The sequence below is a fragment of the Cherax quadricarinatus genome, chromosome 69, assembly GCF_038502225.1.
Source record: "Cherax quadricarinatus isolate ZL_2023a chromosome 69, ASM3850222v1, whole genome shotgun sequence".
Lineage (NCBI taxonomy): Eukaryota > Metazoa > Arthropoda > Malacostraca > Decapoda > Parastacidae > Cherax > Cherax quadricarinatus.
The window spans coordinates 18,123,697-18,146,141 of NC_091360.1; the positions used below are offsets into that span (position 1 = coordinate 18,123,697).

The window sequence follows — 22,445 nt, forward strand, 5'->3', positions numbered from 1 at the left end:
GTTAAGAGAGTGGTGAAGCAGTGTAAAAAGAAAGCAAATGAGAGAATGGGTGAGATGTTATCAACAAGTTTTGTTGGGAATAAGAAAGTTTTGGAGTGAGATTAATAAGTTGAGAAAGCCTAGGGAACGAATGGATTTGTTAGTTAAAAATAGGAGAGGAGAGTTATTAAATGGAAAGTTAAGGTATCAGGAAGATGGAGGGAATATTTTGAGAAATTGTTAAATGTTGATGAAGATAGAGAAGCTGTGATTTCGTGTATAGGGCAAGGAGGAATAATACCTTATAGGAGTGAGGAAGAACCAGTTGTGTGTGGGGGGGGGGAAGTGTGTGGGGCAATGGGTAGAATGAAAGGAGGTAAAGCAGCTGGGATTGATGGGATAAAGATAGAAATGTTAAAAGCAGGTGGGGATATAGTTTTGGAGTGGTTATTGTTTTATTTAATAAATATATGGAAGAGGGTAAGGTATTTAGTGATTGGCAGAGATCATTTATAGTTCCTTTGTATAAAGGCAAAGGGGACAAAAAAGAGTGTAAAAATTATAGGGGAACAAGTCTGTTGAGTATACCTGGTAAAGTGTATGGTAGTTATTACTGAAAGAATTAAGAATAAGACGGAGAGCAGGATAGTAGATGAATAAGGAGGCTTTAGGAAGGGTAGGGGGTATGTAAACCAAGTGTTTGAAGTGAAACATATAGGTGAACAGTATTTAGATAAGGGTAAAGAGGTTTTTGTGGCATTTATGGATTTGGATAAGGCATATGATAGGGTGGATAGGGGGGGAAATGTGGCAGATGTTGCAAATGTATGGAATAGAAGGTACATTATTGAATGCAGTGAAGTCTTTATAAGGATAGTGAGGCTCAGGTTAGAGTATGTAGGTGAGAGAGAGATTATTTTCCAGTAAAAGTAGGCCTTAGGCAGAGATGTGTGATGTCACCATGGTGGTTCAGTATATTTATAGATGGCAAGAGGTGTGGGGTTAAAAGGTAAAGAATTTAACACAAAGTGGGAGTTGTCACAGTTGCTCTTTACTGATGACACTGTGCTTTTGGGAGATTCTGAAGAGAAGTTGCAGAGATTGGTTGATGAATTTGGTAGGGTATGTAAAAGAAGGAAATTAAAAGTGAATACAGTGGAACCTCTACTTACGAGTGCATCCACGTGCGAGTTTTTCCAGATACGAGCAGCTGCTCAGTCGATTTTTTGCATCCAGACGCGAGCAAAATTTCCAGATGCGAGCAGGCCTCGATGGAGGTTAAGTGACACTGGTGAGGGGCTCTTGCTCTTGATCTAGGGAATTGGATCTCGGTTGTTTTTTGGACTATCTTATTGAAACTTGGGCAATGTATGATGAAAAAATTCTTCTTAACATACACCGAAAATGAAAGAAATCGGACCATAAATAACAGAGTTCACTTCTCAGCCATTAGCATCCCCTTAGCTGTATATTTTCATATGGTTTTTATGGTTGTATTCTCGTTTTATTTGGCCTCATGTGATAGAATGGAAGCTATACTTCAAAAATAAATATGATTTTAATTGGTTTCACGATGAAAAGTACCTTGAAATTGAGCTCAAAATAGCAGAAATGTTAGATTCTTTGGCGACATCAGTGGTAGACTTCATGAGGTAGCAGTGGCAGACAACATGAATCAGCAGTGGCAGACATCACATGAGGTAACAGTGGCAACAACATGAAGCAGCAGTGGCAGACATCATGAGGTAGCAGTGGCAGGCAACATGAAGCAGCAGTGGCAGACAACATGAAGCAGCAGTGGCAAAGTGTAGCATTAAGAGTGTAGCAATTAAGTATAGCATTAAGAGTGTAGCACTTATAAGTCACTCTGTCTGACTTTTTTGGGTTATCCTAGGTTCTCTACACATCTAGTCAGGAGCAGGAATGGCCACTGTGGTGGCTCTATAAACCCCAACAACAATGGCTGCTGTCACCACCACTAGCCACATACCTAATGACATGTATTTTATTCATTCTAGTGTATATATCATGTTTCTATGTTATTAATATTGTTTATTATGTCATATTACATGAATTGTGAGAGATAAATAAGCTGTAGAGTTGATATTAGGGAAATTATTGAAGTATTTTCTCGTGCCTGGAATTCCATTGGAATGAATTAATTCCATTTCAGTTAATTTAAATGAGGAAAATTGACTCTGCAAACGAGCAAATCCAGTTGCAAGCAAGGTCATGGAATAGATTATACTCGTAAGTAGAAGTTCCACTGTATAGGAAAGAGTAAGGTAATGAGGATAAAAAAAAATTAGTTAACAGATGATTGGATATCAGATTGGAGGGAGAGAGTATGGAGGAGGTGAATGTATTCAGATAATTGGGAGTGGACGTGTCAGAAGATGAGTCTATGAAAGGCGAGGTGAATCTTAGAATTGACGAGGGGAAAAAGGTGAGTGGTGCACTGAGGAGTCTGTGGAGACAAAGAACTTTATCCATGAAAGGAAAGAAGGGAATGTATGAGAGTATAGTTATACCAATGCTCTTGTATGGGTGTGAGGCATAGGTGGTGAATGTTGCAACAAGGAGAAGGCTGGAGGCAGTGGAAATGTCATGTCTGAGGGCAATGTGTGGTGTGAATATAATGTAGAGAATTCGTAGTTTGGAGATTAGGAGGAGGTGCGGGATTACCAAAACTATTATCCAGAGGGCTGAGGAGGGGTTATTGAAATGGTTTGGACATGTAAAGAGGATGGAACAAAACAGAATGACTTAGTGTATAAATCTGTAACGGAAGGAAGGCTGGGTAGGGGTCAGCCTAGGAAAGGTTGACCCCTACCCAGTTCCATTGCTCCCTTTAACCAAATTCATAGCAATTTCCTTAGTATGTCTACTATTCTGTCCTTTGAACACAAGAAACTGTTCATTCGACAATCCTAACTACCCTGTAAGGTACAATTTTATATAAAATGTTACATAATTTTACAGAAAATTAAAAAATCCAATTTAAAAAGTCTAAACTGAACACTGTAGACATTCTAGGAACTAAAACATTTTCTCTGTTCATTAATCATGTCCCCAGATCTCATCACACAAGAAATTGAAAAAAAAATATAGCCAGGAATGATTGGTCATAGCTAATGGCATCCCAATAATTAAATCAGACCTATGAAAAATCCATATAACAGACAGGGAAGTTGTAGGGTGCCTTACCTATCCTCAACAAAATCTGCAAAAATCTAATGGTTTCCATTATTTTGAGCCCAAATTCAGTCTACTTCTGGCCCTGAAACCATTCAAAATAGTATATCTTTCAATTTATCACTTAGTATCAAGAAACAACCAGTAAAACCATAAGAAGTCACTATTTTAAACCAAACACAAGGTCAGAGTTTTGCTTTTCCTATCATTCTCCATGTTGGGCAGGATATCTTTTATTTTATACATACTCGCTGCACAAACCTATTCTCTCGTATCTAGGCCAAAATTTGCTGCTCGCTGCTTATCTGAGGGAGATGTGCTCAAAACGTAGATCTACGTGAGGAACCCTGGCGTCAGTAAGTGACGACCACTGAAGGGTTAAGAGATTCTCTGTTGTTGTTGTTGTAGTGTCTTACCTCTTGTTGGTGCTACACCTCCAGTTTGTACCCTTTTATTAGTAATACAGTATTTGTTTTTTTTAAAGCTTTGTTTCAATGTCTCTTATTCAAGCTTGTTACCTCTAGATGATTTCTTGAGCTCTTCAGCTCCCATAACCTGGAATGAGACTGAATTTTCCTATTAGGTACCTGATCAGATGAGCTGTTGCTTCTTGCAACCTGCCAGCCAATTTAGCTTGGCAAATCTGGCATTTTTCAAAGTACTCAGAGTTATTGTAATAGCTGTGGTCTTCATGTAATAAAATTACAATATATTTTAACTCTTAGGTTAGTTGTACTGTACTGGTAATTTTGTGCATAAATTAAGGACCTCCCCTTTAAATGTTTAAAGTTTATATTTTATTTTTTTAACACATCGGCTGTCTTTCACCAAGGCAGGGTGACCTGAAAGAGAAGAAACACTTTAAGAAAGTTTTTCTTTTTACATTTAGTAATTTATACAGGAGAAGGGGTTACTGGCCCCTTGCATTTTAGTTGCCTCTTATGACACTTCTCCGTGGAGTTAGTTTATATAGTACAGTATACCAAATTCATTTATTCGATGGGGAAGACATGATGTTAAGGGAGCAGAGACAGGTTATTTAGAGATCATAAAATTGAAGTTGAAAATTTTTTGGAATTTTAGGTTTTCTTACCAAAAAAATAGTGCAAAATTCTGGCAACATGTTGATGCAAGCAGCTTGTTTCGATCATATTTCTAAGTATGCTTTTTAAAAAATGTAATTTTTATGTTTTTGCTGTCATCAAGAGGACATGTTGGCAATTAGTGTTTTTATTTTTTTTTTTTTACTCAGAAAATTACTATTATGATTATTTCATTCTAAATACTCAACATGGCAAGTTCTGTGATGACTAAAGTGAAGAGTACAGAGTTGTTGCTGCTCAGTTGCCTCTGGGTTATCAACAATGATAGGGGTTTGCAACACGCTCAAATTTGGTGTTTAATCTCCATAGAGTTTTATAGAAAAAAAAACTTGAATAACTCAGGAACAAGTTATTGACATTTGTTTCCCTTATTTTCAAAGAGTAATAATAGGAGTGTCATGATTTTTTCAGACAATATTGATGAATGATGGTTCTATATAGTATTCAAAGTTGTTTTGCAATATGTTTTACCATTTTGTTTTTATTGACTCCTATTCTCAAAAAACGCCAAAAAAAAAAAATTCAAAATTTTTTATAATGCAATCTATTGACATTTCTCGCAAAAAAGTTTGAAATCTAGATAATCTAACACTTTATCTTTCATCTGATGTTGACTAGAACATTGTACAACTTACCAATTTTGTAGGTTAGGGAGGGTTTTATGATAAATACAATTTTGCAATATCTTGCAACTTTGCAACAAGAAGTCCATGCAAACATGTGTATAGGATGCAAACTGCTCCTTAACAACAGAATAAAGTTGCATACACTTGAAATTGGACCAAAAAAAAAAAGTTACGATTTCTTATCTGATAGGCTCTTGGTTAAAAAAAAGTTGGCACTATGATCCATTTCTTTGGATCAGTCTTGATTACCTCCCATTACAAAGGGCCTGTATGACCAATATGGATTTAGCATTTCCCCATAAATCTAATAATACACTCAGTGACCACTTTACTAGGTACACCTGTACACCTGTTAATGCAAATATTAAATCAGCCAGTCATGTGGCTGCACCTCAGTGCCCAAAAACATGCAAACATGGTGAAGGGATTCAGTTGTTGTTAAGACCAAACATCAGAATGGATAAGAAGATAGTTGGATGATTTATTGTTGGTGCCTGATGATGTGGTTTGAGTATCCTAGAAACTGATGATCTCTTGGGATTTTCACACACAACAGTCCTAGGTTTTACAGAGAATGGTGTGACAAACACAAAACATCCAGTTAGAGGCAATTCCGTGGGTGAAAACGTACATATTGTTAATGAGAGACATCAGAGGAGAATGAATAAACTGGTTCAAGTTGACAGGAAGATGACAGTAACTCAAATAATCACACATTACAACAGTATTTCGCAGAAGAGTATCTGAATGCACAACAGGTTGAACCTTAAAGTACATATGGATGGTCTACACAGCAGTAGAAGACCACATCAAGTGTCAGTGGTATACTGTTGACATGATTTCCAACTAAGAACAGGAAACTAAGATTACATTTGGCACAGGCTCAAAAACTGGAGAGTTGAAGATTGGAAAAATGCCATTTGGTTTGATGAATCGCTATTTCTGCAGATGTTAGGGTCACAGTTTGGCATAAACCTATGGGATGTGGTAGAATAGGCGATTCACAGCATGAATGTGCAGCCGAAAACTCTGCAGCAACTGCATGATGATCTTGTGAACATGGACCAGAATCTCTAAGGAATATTTCCAGCACCTTGTTGAATCCATACCATGAAGAGTTCAGGCTGTTCTGGGTGCAAAGGGGGGACCCTTCCTAGTACAGTGGACCCCCGCATAGCGACCTTAATCCGTGCAAGAGGGCTGGTTGTTATGCGAAATGTTCGGTATGCAAATGAATTTTCCCCATAAGAAATAATGGAAATCAAATTAATCCGTGCAAGACACCCAAAAGTATGAAAAAAAATTTTTTTTACCACATGAAATGTTAATTTTAATACACACAAACTGAAAAAGGCATGCACAATTACATGACACTTACTTTTATTGAAGATCTGGTGATGATTGATGGGATGGGAGGAGGGGAGAGAGAGTGTTAGTGTTTAGAAGGGGAATCCCCTTCCATTAAGACTTGAAGTGTCGAGTCCTTTTCTGGGGTTACTTCCCTTCTTCTTTTAATGCCACTAGGACCAGCTTCAGAGTCACTGGACTTCTGTCGCACAACATATCTGTCCATAGTGGCCTGTACCTCTCTTTCCTTTATGACTTCCCTAAAGTGTTTCACAACATTGTCAGTGTAATAGTCACCAGCACGGCTTGCAATAGCTGTGTGAGGGTGATTTTCATCCATGAAGGTTTGCACTTCAAGCCACTTTGCACAGATTTCCTTAATCTTTGTAGTAGGCAACTTCTTCAATTTCTCTCTCCCCTCCTCTGAACCAGTTTCCTCAGGTCTGGCCTCTTGCTGTTGAAGTTGATCTATCAGCTCATCAGTGGTTATAAATTAGACACATGTGCAACTCTTGGGTATCTTTATTGAGGAAACGTTTCGCCACACAGTGGCTTCATCAGTCCATACATAGGAGAAACTTGAAGAACAGGAGGAGAATGAGGTAATCAGTCCCTCAACCTTGAGTCGATGTGTTCAGTCCATCAATCTTGAGTAGAATACGGCAGATGAGCGGAGAAGCAGCTTATAAACCGTATGGCAGGAGAGGTGTAGCAGTCATAGGTAGTGTCACATTTGTTCAATGTGGAAGTAGGTTTCTCCTATGTAAGGACTGATGAAGCCACTGTGTGGCGAAACGTTTCCTCAATAAAGATACCCAAGAGTTGCACATGTGTCTAATTTATCAACATGTCGGTTCTCTGAACCATTCATCTACAAACCTGTCAGACACTGCAACTTCTTGGGATCTTAATACTTAGGAATTCTTCGCTTGCCTAATTCTTGGGCACAACCTACTTCCACATTGAACAAATGTGACACTACCTATGACTGCTACACCTCTCCTGCCATACGGTTTATAAGCTGCTTCTCCGCTCATCTGCCGTATTCTACTCAAGATTGATGGACTGAACACATCGACTCAAGGTTGAGGGACTGATTACCTCATTCTCCTCCTGTTCTTCAAGTTTCTCCTATGTATGGACTGATGAAGCCACTGTGTGGCGAAACGTTTCCTCAATAAAGATACCCAAGAGTTGCACATGTGTCTAATTTATCAACATGTCGGTTCTCTGAACCATTCATCTACAAATCATCAGTGGTTAGTTCTTCATTGTCCTCCTCCACCAACTCTTCCACATCATCCCCACTAACCTCCAACCCTAAGGACTTTCCCAATGCCACAATGGATTCCTCAACTGGCATAATCCTCTCAGGGTTAGCCTCAAACCCTTCAAAATCCCTTTTGTCTACACATTCTGGCCACAGTTTCTTCCAAGCAGAGTTCAAGGTCTTCTTAGTCACTCCCTCCCAAGCCTTACCTATAAGGTTTACACAATTGAGGATATTAAAGTGCTCTCTCCAAAACTCTCTTAGAGTCAGTTGAGTTTCTGAGGGCACTACAAAGCACCTTTCAAACAGAGCTTTTGTGTACAGTTTTTTGAAGTTTGCAATAACCTGCTGGTCCATGGGCTGCAGGAGAGGAGTGGTATTAGGAGGCAAAAACTTCACCTTAATGAATTTCATGTCCCCATAAAGTCGCTCTGCCAAGTCTGTAGGATGACCAGGGGCATTGTCTAACACCAGGAGGCACTTAAGTTCTAATTTCTTTTCAGTTAGGTAATCTTTCACATTGGGGGCAAATGCATGGTGTAACCAGTCATAGAAAAAGTCCCTAGTGACCCATGCCTTACTGTTTGCCCTCCACAGCACACACAAATTCTCCTTGAGGACATTCTTTTGCCTGAACGGTCTGGTAGTTTCAGAGTGATACACTAATAAAGGCTTCACTTTGCAATCACCAGTAGCATTGGAACACGTCAACAAAGTAAGCCTGTCTTTCATAGGCTTATGTCCTGGGAGTGCCTTTTCCTCCTGAGTAATGTAGGTCCTGCTTGGCATTTTCTTCCAAAACAGGCCTGTTTCATCACAATTAAACACTTGTTCAGGTTTCAGTCCTTCACTTTCTATGTACTCCTTGAATTCCTGCACATATTTTTCAGCTGCTTTGTGGTCCGAACTAGCAGCCTCACCATGCCTTATCACACTATGTATGCCACTACGCTTCTTAAATCTCTCAAACCAACCTTTGCTGGCCTTAAATTCACTCACATCATCACTAGTTGCAGGCATTTTTTTAATTAAATCCTCATGCAACTTCCTAGCCTTTTCGCTTATGATCGCTTGAGAGACGCTATCTCCTGCTAGCTGTTTTTCATTTATCCACACCAATAAGAGTCTCTCAACATCTTCCATCACTTGCAATCTCTGTTTCGAAAACACAGTTAAACCTTTGGCAAGAACAGCTTCCTTGATTGCCTTTCTGTTGCCCACAATAGTAGAGATGGTTGATTTGGGTTTCTTGTACAACCTGACCAGGTCGGCGACACGCACTCCACTTTCATACTTATCAATGATCTCTTTCTTCATCTCTATTGGAATTCTCACCCTTATTGCTGTAGGGTTGGAACTAGAAGCTTTCTTGGGGCCCATGGTCACTTATTTTCCAGATAAAGCACCGAAAACACTGTAATAATACGAAATATTCCGATTGTATGCTTGGATGTTACCGCGGAGGCTGGCTGGTAAACAATGCCACCGGCGGAACATATGAGGCTGGCTCAGGCCGCACATTGGACGCGTCTCGGACGAAGAGCGGTGAGCGGGTTTTTGGGCGGTATGCGAGGCAAAATTTTTGCGATCAAAGCGACCGGTATGCGGATTGTATGGTATGCGATGCGTACGGTATGCGGGGGTCCACTGTACTAGAAAGGTGCACCTAATAAAGTGGTCACTGAGTTTTGTAATAGCTAACTCTCCTGAGTTATGTATTTGTCAGTCCCAGTAGTTCAAATGCTGGACTGAATCAGTGCAAGAAGTTAAATTATAATCCATTATGTCATGATTTTCATTTATCTGTAATCTTTCTTTCAACACACTGGCTGCATCCCACAGTGGCGGGGTGGCCCAAAAGGAAAAACAAAAGTTTCTCCTTTTACATTTAGTAATATATACAGGCAAAGGGGTTACTAGCCCCTTGCTCCCAGCATTTTAGTTGCCTCTTATGAAACGCATGGCTTATGGAGGAAGAATTCTGTTCCACTTCCCCATGGAGATAAGAGGAAATAGACAAGAACAGGAACTAAAAAGAAAATAGAAGAAAACCCAGAGGGGTGTGTATATATATCCTTGTACATGTATGTGTAGTGTGACCTAAGTGTAAGTAGAAGTAGCAAGACATACCTGAAATCTTGCATGTTTATGAAGCAGAAAAGAGGACACCAGCAATCCTACCATCATGTAAAACAATTACAGGCTTTTGTTTTACACTCACTTAGCAGGATGGTAGTACCTCCCTGGGCAGTTGCTGTCTACCAACCTACTACCTAGGATTTATCTGTAATATTAATCTTAAATTTATTTTGATATTAACCCTTTGACTGTCGAAGGGCCCAATCCTGAAGTTGCTCCTGGTGTCGCAAAATATTCGAAAAAAAAAAATTATTTTTTCTTATGAAATGATAGAGAATCTTTTCCCGATTGTAAAGACACCAAAAAAACGAAATTTGATGGAAAACTGACGGAATTACGCTCTCGCAAAGTTAGCGACTTTGGCGATATTTAAAAATAGGCAATTTCGCCCACTTTGAGCCCTATTTTCGGCTAATTCCGTTATTCCAGTCAACCAAACTCATAACTATTTCTTCAGAACTCTATTTTTTCTATCGATTGAGCACAAGAAACTGCCCATTTACCGATTTCAACTACCCAATAACATGGTCAGAAATTTGCAATTTGGCCAATTTCACGAAAATTAAAAAATACGACAATTTCAAAATAATGTCCAGAATGAACAATGCAGACATTCCTGGCTCTAAAATAAGATTTTCTTTGTTCATCAGTCATGTCTCCAGGTCCCTGTGATATTACTCTTGCTTTTTATTTTGAAATTTTATTCAAACAAAAAATAGAAGATTTACTGTTATGCAGACTACTGCAATACTGTAATAATTGTAAAAATTACATCAACCCATTCATGACTGCGTATTAGAATGGCTATTTGGACATTTATTGGAAAATGACATCATTTGTTTACTTTTGAACATCGGCAAAAATCAAACATTTCCTGTACTTTGTGCTCCATTTCCAGGTTCTTTTTATAGTAAAATTAATCAAAATCACCTCCATTTCTATAATATAGTTTCCATTCTATCAAATGAGACCATGAAAACGAGAATACAACCACAAATACTATACGAAAATAGACCACAAAGTCGGCATTTTAATTAAAAAAAACGGTCGGAGTTTTTTTTTTCTCATTATGCACTGCGTGCTCCAGGATTTTTTTTATGTGGTGCACACTGACCACACAGACCCATTCTCTCACATGTGGGCCTACTAGCTTTCTCCTGCCTGATTTGAAGCCGCTAGAATTTATGAGTATATATACGTCAAACACGGTACCTCACAAAAGTATATATACGGCCGTGACAGTCAAAGGGTTAAACCCAATGAAAGAGAACTAACTTCCGTAAAGTGCACATTACTTGATGTTATGAAATTTTGCAGATGTTCCCTATATTTCTGTAGTATTTTCTTAATGAATTCCATTAATTTAAATTATATAAAATTATGAACGTATTCTCTTTTGTAAAACTTTTAGTAAATAATTATTCCTACAAACAATTTACATTTTTTAGACTTTTCTACTTCATTCAAATTGCTTTTGTTCCCTGTAACAAATATAAAAATAAATGCATAAATTGGTTGCAAGATTTAGAGAAAATAGCTTCAAATTAATCAGTTTCAGCTGCATTATGCCAAGAAGCCTTCAGGAACTTGACAATTTCAATACCGTAGTCTCAGGATAGGAACCCCTGCTCAGGAGCTTACCTGGAGTTTACCTGGAGAGAGTTCCGGGGGTCAACGCCCCCGCGGCCCGGTCTGTGACCAGGCCTCCTGGTGGATCAGAGCCTGATCAACCAGGCTGTAACTGCTGGCTGCACGCAAACCAACGTATGAGCCACAGCCCAGCTGGTCAAGTACCGATTTTAGGTGCTTGTCCAGTGCCAGCTTGAAGACTGCCAGGGGTCTGTTGGTAATCCCCCTTATGTATGCTGGGAGGCAGTTGAACAGTCTCGGGCCCCTGACACTTATTGTATGGTCTCTTAACATGCTAGTGACACCCCTGCTTTTCATTGGGGGATGTTGCATCGTCTGCCAAGTCTTTTGCTTTTGTAGTGAGTGATTTTCGTGTGCAAGTTCAGTACTAGTCCCTCTTGGATTTTCCAGGTGTATATAATCATGTATCTCTCCTGCCTGTGTTCCAGGGAATACAGGTTCAGGAACCTCAAGCGCTCCCAGTAATTCAGGTGTTTTATCTCCGTTATGCGCGCCATGAAGGTTCTCTGTACATTTTCTAGGTCAGCAATTTCACCTGCCTTGAAAGGTGCTGTTAGTGTGCAGCAATATTCCAGCCTAGATAGAACAAGTGACCTGAAGAGTGTCATCATGGGCTTGGCATCCCTAGTTTTGAAGGTTCTCATTATCCATCCTGTCATTTTTCTAGCAGATGCGATTGATACAATGTTATGGTCCTTGAAGGTGAGATCCTCCGACATGATCACTCTCAGGTCTTTGACATTGGTGTTTCACTCTATTTTGTGGCCAGAATTTGTTTTGTACTCTGAAGAAGATTTAATTTCCTCGTGTTTACCATATCTGAGTAATTGAAATTTCTCATCGTTGAACTTCATATTGTTTTCTGCAGCCCACTGAAAGATTTGGTTGATGTCTGCCTGGAGCCTTGCAGTGTCTGCAATGGAAGACACTGTCATGCAGATTCGGGTGTCATCTGCAAAGGAAGACACGGTGCTGTGGCTGACATCCTTGTCTATGTCAGATATGAGGATGAGGAATAAGATGGGAGCGAGTACTGTGCCTTGTGGAACAGAGCTTTTCACCGTAGCTGCCTCGGACTTTACTCTGTTGACTACTACTCTCTGTGTTCTGTTAGTGAGGAAATTATAGATCCATCGACCGACTTCTCCTGTTATTCCTTTAGCACGTATTTTGTGCGCTATTACGCCATGGTCACACTTGTCGAAGGCTTTTGCAAAGTCTGTATATATTACATCTGCATTCTTTTTGTCTTCTAGTGCATCTAGGACCTTGTCGTAGTGATCCAATAGTTGAGACAGACAGGAGCGACCTGTTCTAAACCCATGTTGCCCTGGGTTGTGTAATTGATGGGTTTCTAGATGGGTGGTGATCTTGCTTCTTAGGACCCTTTCAAAGATTTTTATGTTATGGGATGTTAGTGCTATCGGTCTGTAGTTCTTTGCTATTGCTTTACTGCCCCCTTTGTGGAGTGGGGCTATGTCTGTTGTTTTTAGTAACTGTGGGACGACCCCCGTGTCCATGCTCCCTCTCCATAGGATGGTAAAAGCTCGTGATTCTTGCAGTTCTTGATAAACATGGAGTTCCATGAGTCTGGCCCTGGGGCAGAGTGCATGGGCAAGCTTGCTCAATCTTTACTTCCTACTCTTTATCATATTTGCAGTCAGATTCATTCATTTAGGTCCCTTCAAGGGAGGTGCCTTGATGCTTGTGAGGACTCTTGATTCAAGGAATTGGACTTATCCCCCTCCTTCAACTGGACCTGAATGTTCCATTTCCTAGGCTCTATATAACCCCTACAGATTTAGTGCTTACCCCTGATTAAATACAAATTAAATATCCATGTTTTGGTTTTCTGACATTTATGTAGTCCATTTACCAAATTTTCATTTGGTTGCAGGGTCAGGGGCCATACACTAAAGTAATCAAGAATGTTGAAGATGATATCCAGAAAACTGTTAAAAAGGTCAATGAATTAACAGGAATCAAGGAATCTGACACAGGTTTAGCAGTGCCTGCTCTTTGGGACCTGGCAGCTGATAAACAGACACTTCAGAATGAACAGCCACTTCAGGTAACTAACTACAACTCTGACAGTATTTTAATTTGTTGTATAACTATTTAAAATTTTTGAAGCATATCATAGTATCCTTGCCAAGTGATATTTATCTCTACTGAGCCTCAGAATTAACAAATATAGTATATACCTTTTTTTTTTTTAGTACACAATAAGTCTTGAAAGCATTTTTACTTCCTTGTATATAATGATATAATGCCTACATATTAATGCATCCACAGAACAAAATTGTTTTTAAGCAATACAATACTGCGACCAGCCAGGAATTGACCCTGAGAGGTTAGCTTGGTTCACAGGAGTTGGGCTAAATGTCCCAGGTTTGATTCCCAGCTGACTGCAGTTTTGTATTAATGTCTATATTTAGAGATAATTCACACAATTTTCAAAATAATGATTAAATATAAATTTAAGCATTTATTTGCCTTTCCAGGTTGCAAGGTGCACTAAAATCATTAATGCTGATTCTGATGATCCAAAGTATATCATAAATGTCAAGCAGTTTGCCAAATTTGTAGTGGACTTGGCAGATTCAGTTGCACCCACTGATATTGAAGAAGGCATGCGAGTTGGGTAAGATAAAGCATGTATTAAGTTAGACCATTTTAATTACAGTAGTATCACCTTTTAATTAGCTCTTTGAATAATACTACAGTAGTAATTATGATAAGTGTGGTTTGATTTCCTTCCCTCTTTCCTACCAAGACAGGGTAATCCAGAGAAGGAAGTATTTCTTATTGCCAGTTCCTAGCATTTTTATTTTCCAGAAAATCCCCAATCATGATGCAGTAAAGATCCACTGAGCTGTACTTGCCCCTCCCAACTTTCAGAGTGCAGTCACTTGACTTCCCATCTCTAAACCTTATTGAAATCATATTGATTATCTTCTAAGACTTTACATCTTCCTGTCACACAACTCCATCTGTAAATAGCTGAGGTTTCATCTTGCATTCTTGTCTAAGACAAACTTTTAATAGAAAACATTCCCCTTTTCTATGCATCTCACACTTGAACAGTAATATTTAATTTCTAATTTAAGAGGCCTGATATGAAAGCTGGGTGGGAAGGAAAGGGTGATGATAGTCTGAAGCCATTAAAAAAAAGGAATATATAACATCAGTGGAGATTCCTTGATGGTAGTGATGTTGTGATCCAAGGAATTGAATCTGCCATCTCTTTGGATTGACCTGATTGCTTTCTATTCCCTCAGGTGCTCTACGACCTCTACATTTAGTACTTCCTCCTCCCTGTGAATGTAAAATTTGTGGTAATATATGTTAACAGATGTACTCACCTAATTGTGGTTGCAGGGGTCGAGACTTAGCTCCTGGCCCCGCTAGCAATGCAAATGTATGGAATAGTGATCTGTTTGGGTTTTGCCTCAGATTTTTATTTTTATTATCTTTGTTTATTACAGTGTGGATCGGAACAAGTATCAAATACATATTCCTCTTCCACCCAAAATTGATCCATCAGTCACAATGATGCAAGTAGAAGAGAAGCCTGATGTTACATACTCTGATGTGGGAGGCTGCAAAGAACAGATTGAAAAGCTTCGTGAAGTAGTGGAAACCCCGCTTTTACATGTAAGTTAAATCATATTGTATAGTGTCACGCTTGTTTCACTTTCTTAAGGAGAGTTAGTAAATTCCATTTGCATTAGTGACCTTTGTTTCATGCTTGATTTCATTAGTTCAGCCTACTATCATGCTTAAGGACTGTGTACTCTCCAAAACTCGCTTCAGTGAAGATACTCATACTTTGCCTTACGTGTTTTTAATATACAAAATCACAATAATGTCCTCTGGATATTAAACTTGCATTTTATCAGACTAATAGTGTAGTAGGTTGGTAGACAGCAACCACCCAGGGAGGTACTACCGTCCTGCCAAGTGAGTGTAAAACAAAAGCCTGTAATTGTTTTACATGATGGTAGGATTGCTGGTGTCTTTTGTCTGTCTAATAAATATGCAAGATTACAGGTTTGTCTTGCTACTTCTACTTACACTTAGGTCACACTACACATACATGTACACATTTATTTATACACACTCATCTGAGTTTTCTTTGATTTTATCTTAATAGCTCTTGGTCTTATTACTTTTCCTTTTATATCCATGGGGAAGTGGAATAAGAATCTTCCCTCCGTAAGCCATGCGTGTTGTAAAAGTCAACTAAAATGCCGGGAACAATGGGCTAGTAACCCCGTTTCCTGTAAAGATTACTAAAAAGAATAATAAGAAAATTGTCAAAGTGGGAAGTCTGTGTGTGGATGTTGTGCAAATGATAAGAAAGAGATGATTGTGGATGTTATGAATGAGAAGAAGCTGGATGTACTGGCTTTAAGTGAAACAAAGCTGAAGGGGGTGCGAGAGTTTCAATGGAGAGGAATAAATGGGATTAGGTCAGGGGTTTCAAATAGAGTTAGAGCTAAAGAAGGAGTAGCAACAATGTTGAAGGATAAGCTATGGCAGGAAAAGAGGGACTATAAATGTATTAATTCAAGGATTATGTGGAGTAAAATGAAGATCGGATGTGAAAAGTGGGTTATAATAAGCGTGTATGCACCTGGAGAAGAGAGAAGTGTAGAGGAGAGAGAGAGATTTTGGGAAATGTTGAGTGAATGCGTGGGGAGTTTTGAATCAAGTGCGAGAGTAATGGTGGTTGGGGATTTCAATGCTTAAGTGGGTAAAAATTTTATGGAGGGAGTAGTAGGTAAATTTGGGGTGCCAGGGGTAAATGTAAATGGGGAGCCTTTAATTGAGCTGTGTGTAGAAAGAGATTTGGTAATAAGTAATACATATTTTAAGAAAAAGAGGATAAATAAATATACAAGGTATGATGTAGCACGTAATGAAAGTAGTTTATTAGATTATGTATTGGTGGATAAAAGGTTGATGGGAAGGCTCCAGGATGTACATGTTTATAGAGGGGCAACTGATATATCAGATCATTATTTAGTTGTAGCTACAGCTAGAGTAAGAGGTAGATGGGAAAAGAGGAAGGTGGCAGCAACAAGTAAGAGGGAGGTGAAAGTGTATAAACTAAGGGAGGAGGAAGTTTGGGTGAGATATAAGCGACTATTGGCAGAAAGGTGGGCTAGTGCAAAGATGAGTAGTGGGGGGGTTGAAGAGGGTTGGAATAGTTTTAAAAATGCAGTGTTAGAATGTGGGGCAGAAGTTTGTGGTTATAGGAGGGTGGGGGCAGGAGGAAAGAGGAGTGATTGGTGGAATGATGAAGTAAAGGGTGTGATAAAAGAGAAAAAGGTAGCTTATGAGAGGTTTTTACAAAGCAGAAGTGTTATAAGAAGAGCAGAGTATATGGACAGTAAAAGAAAGGTGAAGAGAGTGGTGAGAGAGTGCAAAAGGAGAGCAGATGATGGAGTGGGAGAGGTACTGTCAAGAAATTTTAATGAAAATAAGAAAAAATTTTGGAGTGAGTTAAACAAGTTAAGAAAGCCTAGGGAAAGTATGGATTTGTCAGTTAAAAACAGAGTAGGGGAGTTAGTAGATGGGGAGAAGGAGGTACAGTGGACCCCCGCATAACGATTACCTCCGAATGCGACCAATTATGTAAGTGTATTTATGTAAGTGCGTTTGTACGTGTATGTTTGGGGGTCTGAAATGGACTAATCTACTTCACAATATTTCTTATGGGAACAAATTCGGTCAGTACTGGCACCTGAACATACTTGTGGAGTGAAAAAATATCGTTAACCGGGGGTCCACTGTATTAGGTAGATGGCGAGAATATTTTGAGGAACTTTTAAATGTTGAGGAAGAAAGAGAGGTGATAATTTCATGCACTGGTCAGGGAGGTATACCATCTTTTAGGAGTGAAGAAGAGCAGAATGTAAGTGTGGGGGAGGTACGTGAGGCATTACTTAGAATGAAAGGAGGTAAAGCAGCTGGAACTGATGGGATCATGACAGAAATGTTAAAAGCAGGGGGGGATATAGTGTTGGAGTGGTTGGTACTTTTGTTTAATAAATGTATGAAAGAGGGGAAGGTACCTAGGGATTGGCGGAGAGCATGTATAGTCCCTTTATATAAAGGGAAAGTGGACAAAAGAGATTGTAAAAATTATAGAGGAATAAGTTTACTGAGTATACCAGGAAAAGTGTACGGTAGGGTTATAATTGAAAGAATTAGAGGTAAGACAGAATGTAGGATTGCGGATGAGCAAGGAGGTTTCAGAGTGGGTAGGGGATATGTAGATCAAGTGTTTACATTGAAGCATATATGTGAACAGTATTTAGATAAAGGTAGGGAAGTTTTTATTGCATTTATGGATTTAGAAAAGGCATATGATAGAGTGGATAGAGGAGCAATGTGGCAGATGTTGCAAGTATATGGAATAGGTGGTAAGTTATTAAATGCTGCAAAGAGTTTTTATGAGGATAGTGAGGCTCAGGTTAGGGTGTGTAGAAGAGAGGGAGACTACTTCCTGGTAAAAGTAGGTCTTAGACAGGGATGTGTAATGTCACCATGGTTGTTTAATATATTTATAGATGGGGTTGTAAAGGAAGTAAATGCTAGGGTGTTTGGGAGAGGGGTGGGATTAAATTTTAGGGAATCAAATTCAAAATGGGAATTGACACAGTTACTTTTTGCTGATGATACTGTGCTTATGGGAGATTCTAAAGAAAAATTGCAAAGGTTAGTGGATGAGTTTGGGAATGTGTGTAAAGGTAGAAAGTTGAAAGTGAACATAGAAAAGAGTAAGGTGATGAGAGTATCAAATGATTTAGATAAAGAAAAATTGGATATCAAATTGGGGAGGAGGAGTATGGAAGAAGTGAATGTTTTCAGATACTTGGGAGTTGACGTGTCGGCGGATGGATTTATGAAGGATGAGGTTAATCATAGAATTGATGAGGGAAAAAAGGTGAGTGGTGCGTTGAGGGTGCTTTACACTACAGTTTTTAAACTGCAACATTGACTGATACACTCTTGAAGTCATTCTGTTTCGCTCCATTCTCTCTACATGTCCGAACCACCTCAACAACCCTTCCTCAGCCCTCTGGACAACAGTTTTGGTAATCCCGCACCTCCTCCTAACTTCCAAACTACGAATTCTCTGCATTATATTCACACCACACATTGCCCTCAGACATGACATCTCCACTGCCTCCAGCCTTCTCCTCGCTGCAACATTCATCACCCACGCTTCACACCCATATAAGAGCGTTGGTAAAACTATACTCTCATACATTCCCCTCTTTGCCTCCAAGGACAAAGTTCTTTGTCTCCACAGACTCCTAAGTGCACCACTCACTCTTTTTCCCTCATCAATTCTATGATTCACCTCATCTTTCATAGACCCATCCGCTGACACGTCCACTCCCAAATATCTGAATACGTTCACCTCCTCCATACTCTCTCCCTCCAATCTGATATTCAATCTTTCATCACCTAATCTTTTTGTTATCCTCATAACCTTACTCTTTCCTGTATTCACCTTTAATTTTCTTCTTTTGCACACCCTACCAAATTCATCCACCAATCTCTGCAACTTCTCTTCAGAATCTCCCAAGAGCACAGTGTCATCAGCAAAGAGCAGCTGTGACAACTCCCACTTTGTGTGTGATTCTTTATCTTTTAACTCCACGCCTCTTGCCAAGACCCTCGCATTTACTTCTCTTACAACCCCATCTATAAATATATTAAACAACCACGGTGACATCACACATCCTTGTCTAAGGCCTACTTTTACTGGGAAAAAATTTCCCTCTTTCCTACATACTCTAACTTGAGCCTCACTATCCTCGTAAAAACTCTTCACTGCTTTCAGTAACCTACCTCCTACACCATACACTTGCAACATCTGCCACATTGCCCCCCTATCCACCCTGTCATACGCCTTTTCCAAATCCATAAATGCCACAAAGACCTCTTTAGCCTTATCTAAATACTGTTCACTTATATGTTTCACTGTAAACACCTGGTCCACACACCCCCTACCTTTCCTAAAGCCTCCTTGTTCATCTGCTATCCTATTCTCCGTCTTACTCTTAATTCTTTCAATTATAACTCTACCATACACTTTACCAGGTACACTCAACAGACTTATCCCCCTATAATTTTTGCACTCTCTTTTATCCCCTTTGCCTTTATACAAAGGAACTATGCATGCTCTCTGCCAATCCCTAGGTACCTTACCCTCTTCCATACATTTATTAAACAATTGCACCAACCACTCCAAAACTATATCCCCACCTGCTTTTAACATTTCTATCTTTATCCCATCAATCCCGGCTGCCTTACCCCCTTTCATTTTACCTACTGCCTCACGAACTTCCCCCACACTCACAACTGGCTCTTCCTCACTCCTACAAGATGTTATTCCTCCTTGCCCTATACACGAAATCACAGCTTCCCTATCTTCATCAACATTTAACAATTCCTCAAAATATTCCTTCCATCTTCCCAATACCTCTAACTCTCCATTTAATAACTCTCCTCTCCTATTTTTAACTGACAAATCCATTTGTTCTCTAGGCTTTCTTAACTTGTTAATCTCACTCCAAAACTTTTTCTTATTTTCAACAAAATTTGTTGATAACATCTCACCCACTCTCTCATTTGCTCTCTTTTTACATTGCTTCACCACTCTCTTAACCTCTCTCTTTTTCTCCATATACTCTTCCCTCCTTGCATCACTTCTACTTTGTAAAAACTTCTCATATGCTAACTTTTTCTCCCTTACTACTCTCTTTACATCATCATTCCACCAATCGCTCCTCTTCCCTCCTGCACCCACTTTCCTGTAACCACAAACTTCTGCTGAAGACTCTAACACTACATTTTTAAACCTACCCCATACCTCTTCGACCCCATTGCCTATGCTCTCATTAGCCCATCTATCCTCCAATAGCTGTTTATATCTTACCCTAACTGCCTCCTCTTTTAGTTTATAAACCTTCACCTCTCTCTTCCCTGATGCTTCTATTCTCCTTGTATCCCATCTACCTTTTACTCTCAGTGTAGCTACAACTAGAAAGTGATCTGATATATCTGTGGCCCCTCTATAAACATGTACATCCTGAAGTCTACTCAACAGTCTTTTATCTACCAATACATAATCCAACAAACTACTGTCATTTCGCCCTACATCATATCGTGTATACTTATTTATCCTCTTTTTCTTAAAATATGTATTACCTATAACTAAACCCCTTTCTATACAAAGTTCAATCAAAGGGCTCCCATTATCATTTACACCTGGTATATGTGGAGTCAAAAAACGTTATCTATGGAGGCAAAGAAGGAAATGTATGAAAGTATAGTAGTACCAACACTCTTCTATGGGTGTGAAGCTTGGGTGGTAAATGCAGCAGCGAGGAGATGGTTGGAGGCAGTGGAGATGTCCTGTTTAAGGGCAATGTGTGGTGTAAATATTATGCAGAAAATTCGGAGTGTGGAAATTAGGAAAAAGTGTGGAGTTAATAAAAGTATTAGTCAGAGGGCAGAAGAGGGGTTGTTGAGGTGGTTTGGGCATTTAGAGAGAATGGATCAAAGTAGAATGATATGGAAAGCATATAAATCTATAGGGGAAGGAAGGCGGGGTAGGGGTCGTCCTCGAAAGGGTTGGAGAGAGGGGGTAAAGGAGGTTTTGTGGGCGAGGGGCTTGGACTTCTAGCAAGCGTGCGTAAGCATGTTAGATAGGAGTGAATGGAGACGAATGGTACTTGGGACCTGACGATCTGTTGGAGTGTGAGCAGGGTAATATTTAGTGAAGGGATTCAGGGAAACCGGTTATTTTCATATACCGTCGGACTTGAGTCCTGGAAATGGGAAGTACAATACCTGCACTTTAAAGGAGGGGTTTGGTATATTGACACTTCGGAGGGATATGTTGTGTATCTTTATATGTATATGCTTCTAAACTGTTGTATTCTGAGCACCTCTGCAAAAACAGTGATAATGTGTGAGTGTGGTGAAAGTGTTGAATGATGATGAAAGTATTTTCTTTTTGGGGATTTTCTTTCTTTTTTGGGTCACCCTGCCTTGGTGGGAGTCGGCCGACTTATTGAAAAAAAAAAAAATAGTGTTAAGCTATCTAGTTCATATTTTTGTCATCAATACTTTGGACATTTACAGTACTCTTGTCTCCAGTTTCTCTGCCTTCTTCATTACATTGGACAAAACCACTGTTCCTTGCAGACTTTAATTAACAAAGTTATGCTTTTTGCTAGTAATGAAAGTTTTCTGTCATGATCCCTTAAACTGGTCCTATTTCATATATATATTTTTTTTTTTTTTTTTTGCGACTTCACAGACAGATACTGATTTGTTGAAATGGCAATAATACTCAGTGCTTCTGATGTGAATCTTGGTCCCAGCTTCATGACTTAACTTGACCTTGATTATCTCCTTGCTTCCCACTGCATTGGCCTGATGTTTTCCTTTTTCCTACTTGCATCTTGATAATGGGCCAAGATGATATGATAATTTTTCCGATTATTATTTATTCTAGTTGTTACATTATTGTGACCCAGTGCACAGTTCTGATAGATAGTATAATTGAATAATTCTAATAAGTTGTTGGTGTATAAAAATTGAAGTGCAGTCTATAATGTCATAGGAAAAATGTCAGTAGTTGAAGAGCATGTGTGAAGATATTTGATTAGTAAGATGCAAGATGTTCCTTGTTAATACTGAGTGGCTTGTGCAGTAAATATTGCATGAATATAAAATTCAGTCAAACATAGGTTGGAAGGCAAAATGCAGACAAGTAGGGTAATGCAAAGACATAGATGAACATTCCATTATTATACAATGTTTGGCTCAAATAGGAGCTTTGTGGCTTGGAGAAAGCTCATCTTTGAGTGAAGTATTGTCTAGTAAGCATTGCCTCTACCAGAAATATTTCTGTATTACCCTCAGGCACTATCTTCCATGTCTTAATACCAGTGAAACAAGACGCTGCACTTTTTTTTTTTCCTCAATGAATTGGCCACAGCCCATTGAGGCAGGGTGACCTAAAAAGAAAAACAAAAGTTTTCCCTTTAAATTCATTAACCCTTAAACTGTCCAAACATAGATCTATGTTCACTTGCATGG

The 22,445-nt window shown here is 39.2% G+C and overlaps 1 protein-coding gene across 1 annotated transcript in view; it reads left to right on the plus strand.

The window, feature by feature from the left end:
* Window positions 1-22,445, plus strand: part of Rpt1 (26S proteasome regulatory subunit Rpt1) — a 58,667-nt gene that overhangs the window by 7,610 nt on the left and 28,612 nt on the right. The window contains exons 3-5 of the mRNA XM_053795734.2: window positions 13,207-13,380; window positions 13,814-13,953; window positions 14,798-14,966. Of these exons, the coding sequence (XP_053651709.1) occupies window positions 13,207-13,380; window positions 13,814-13,953; window positions 14,798-14,966 (483 nt within the window). The remainder of the gene's footprint in view (window positions 1-13,206; window positions 13,381-13,813; window positions 13,954-14,797; window positions 14,967-22,445) is intronic.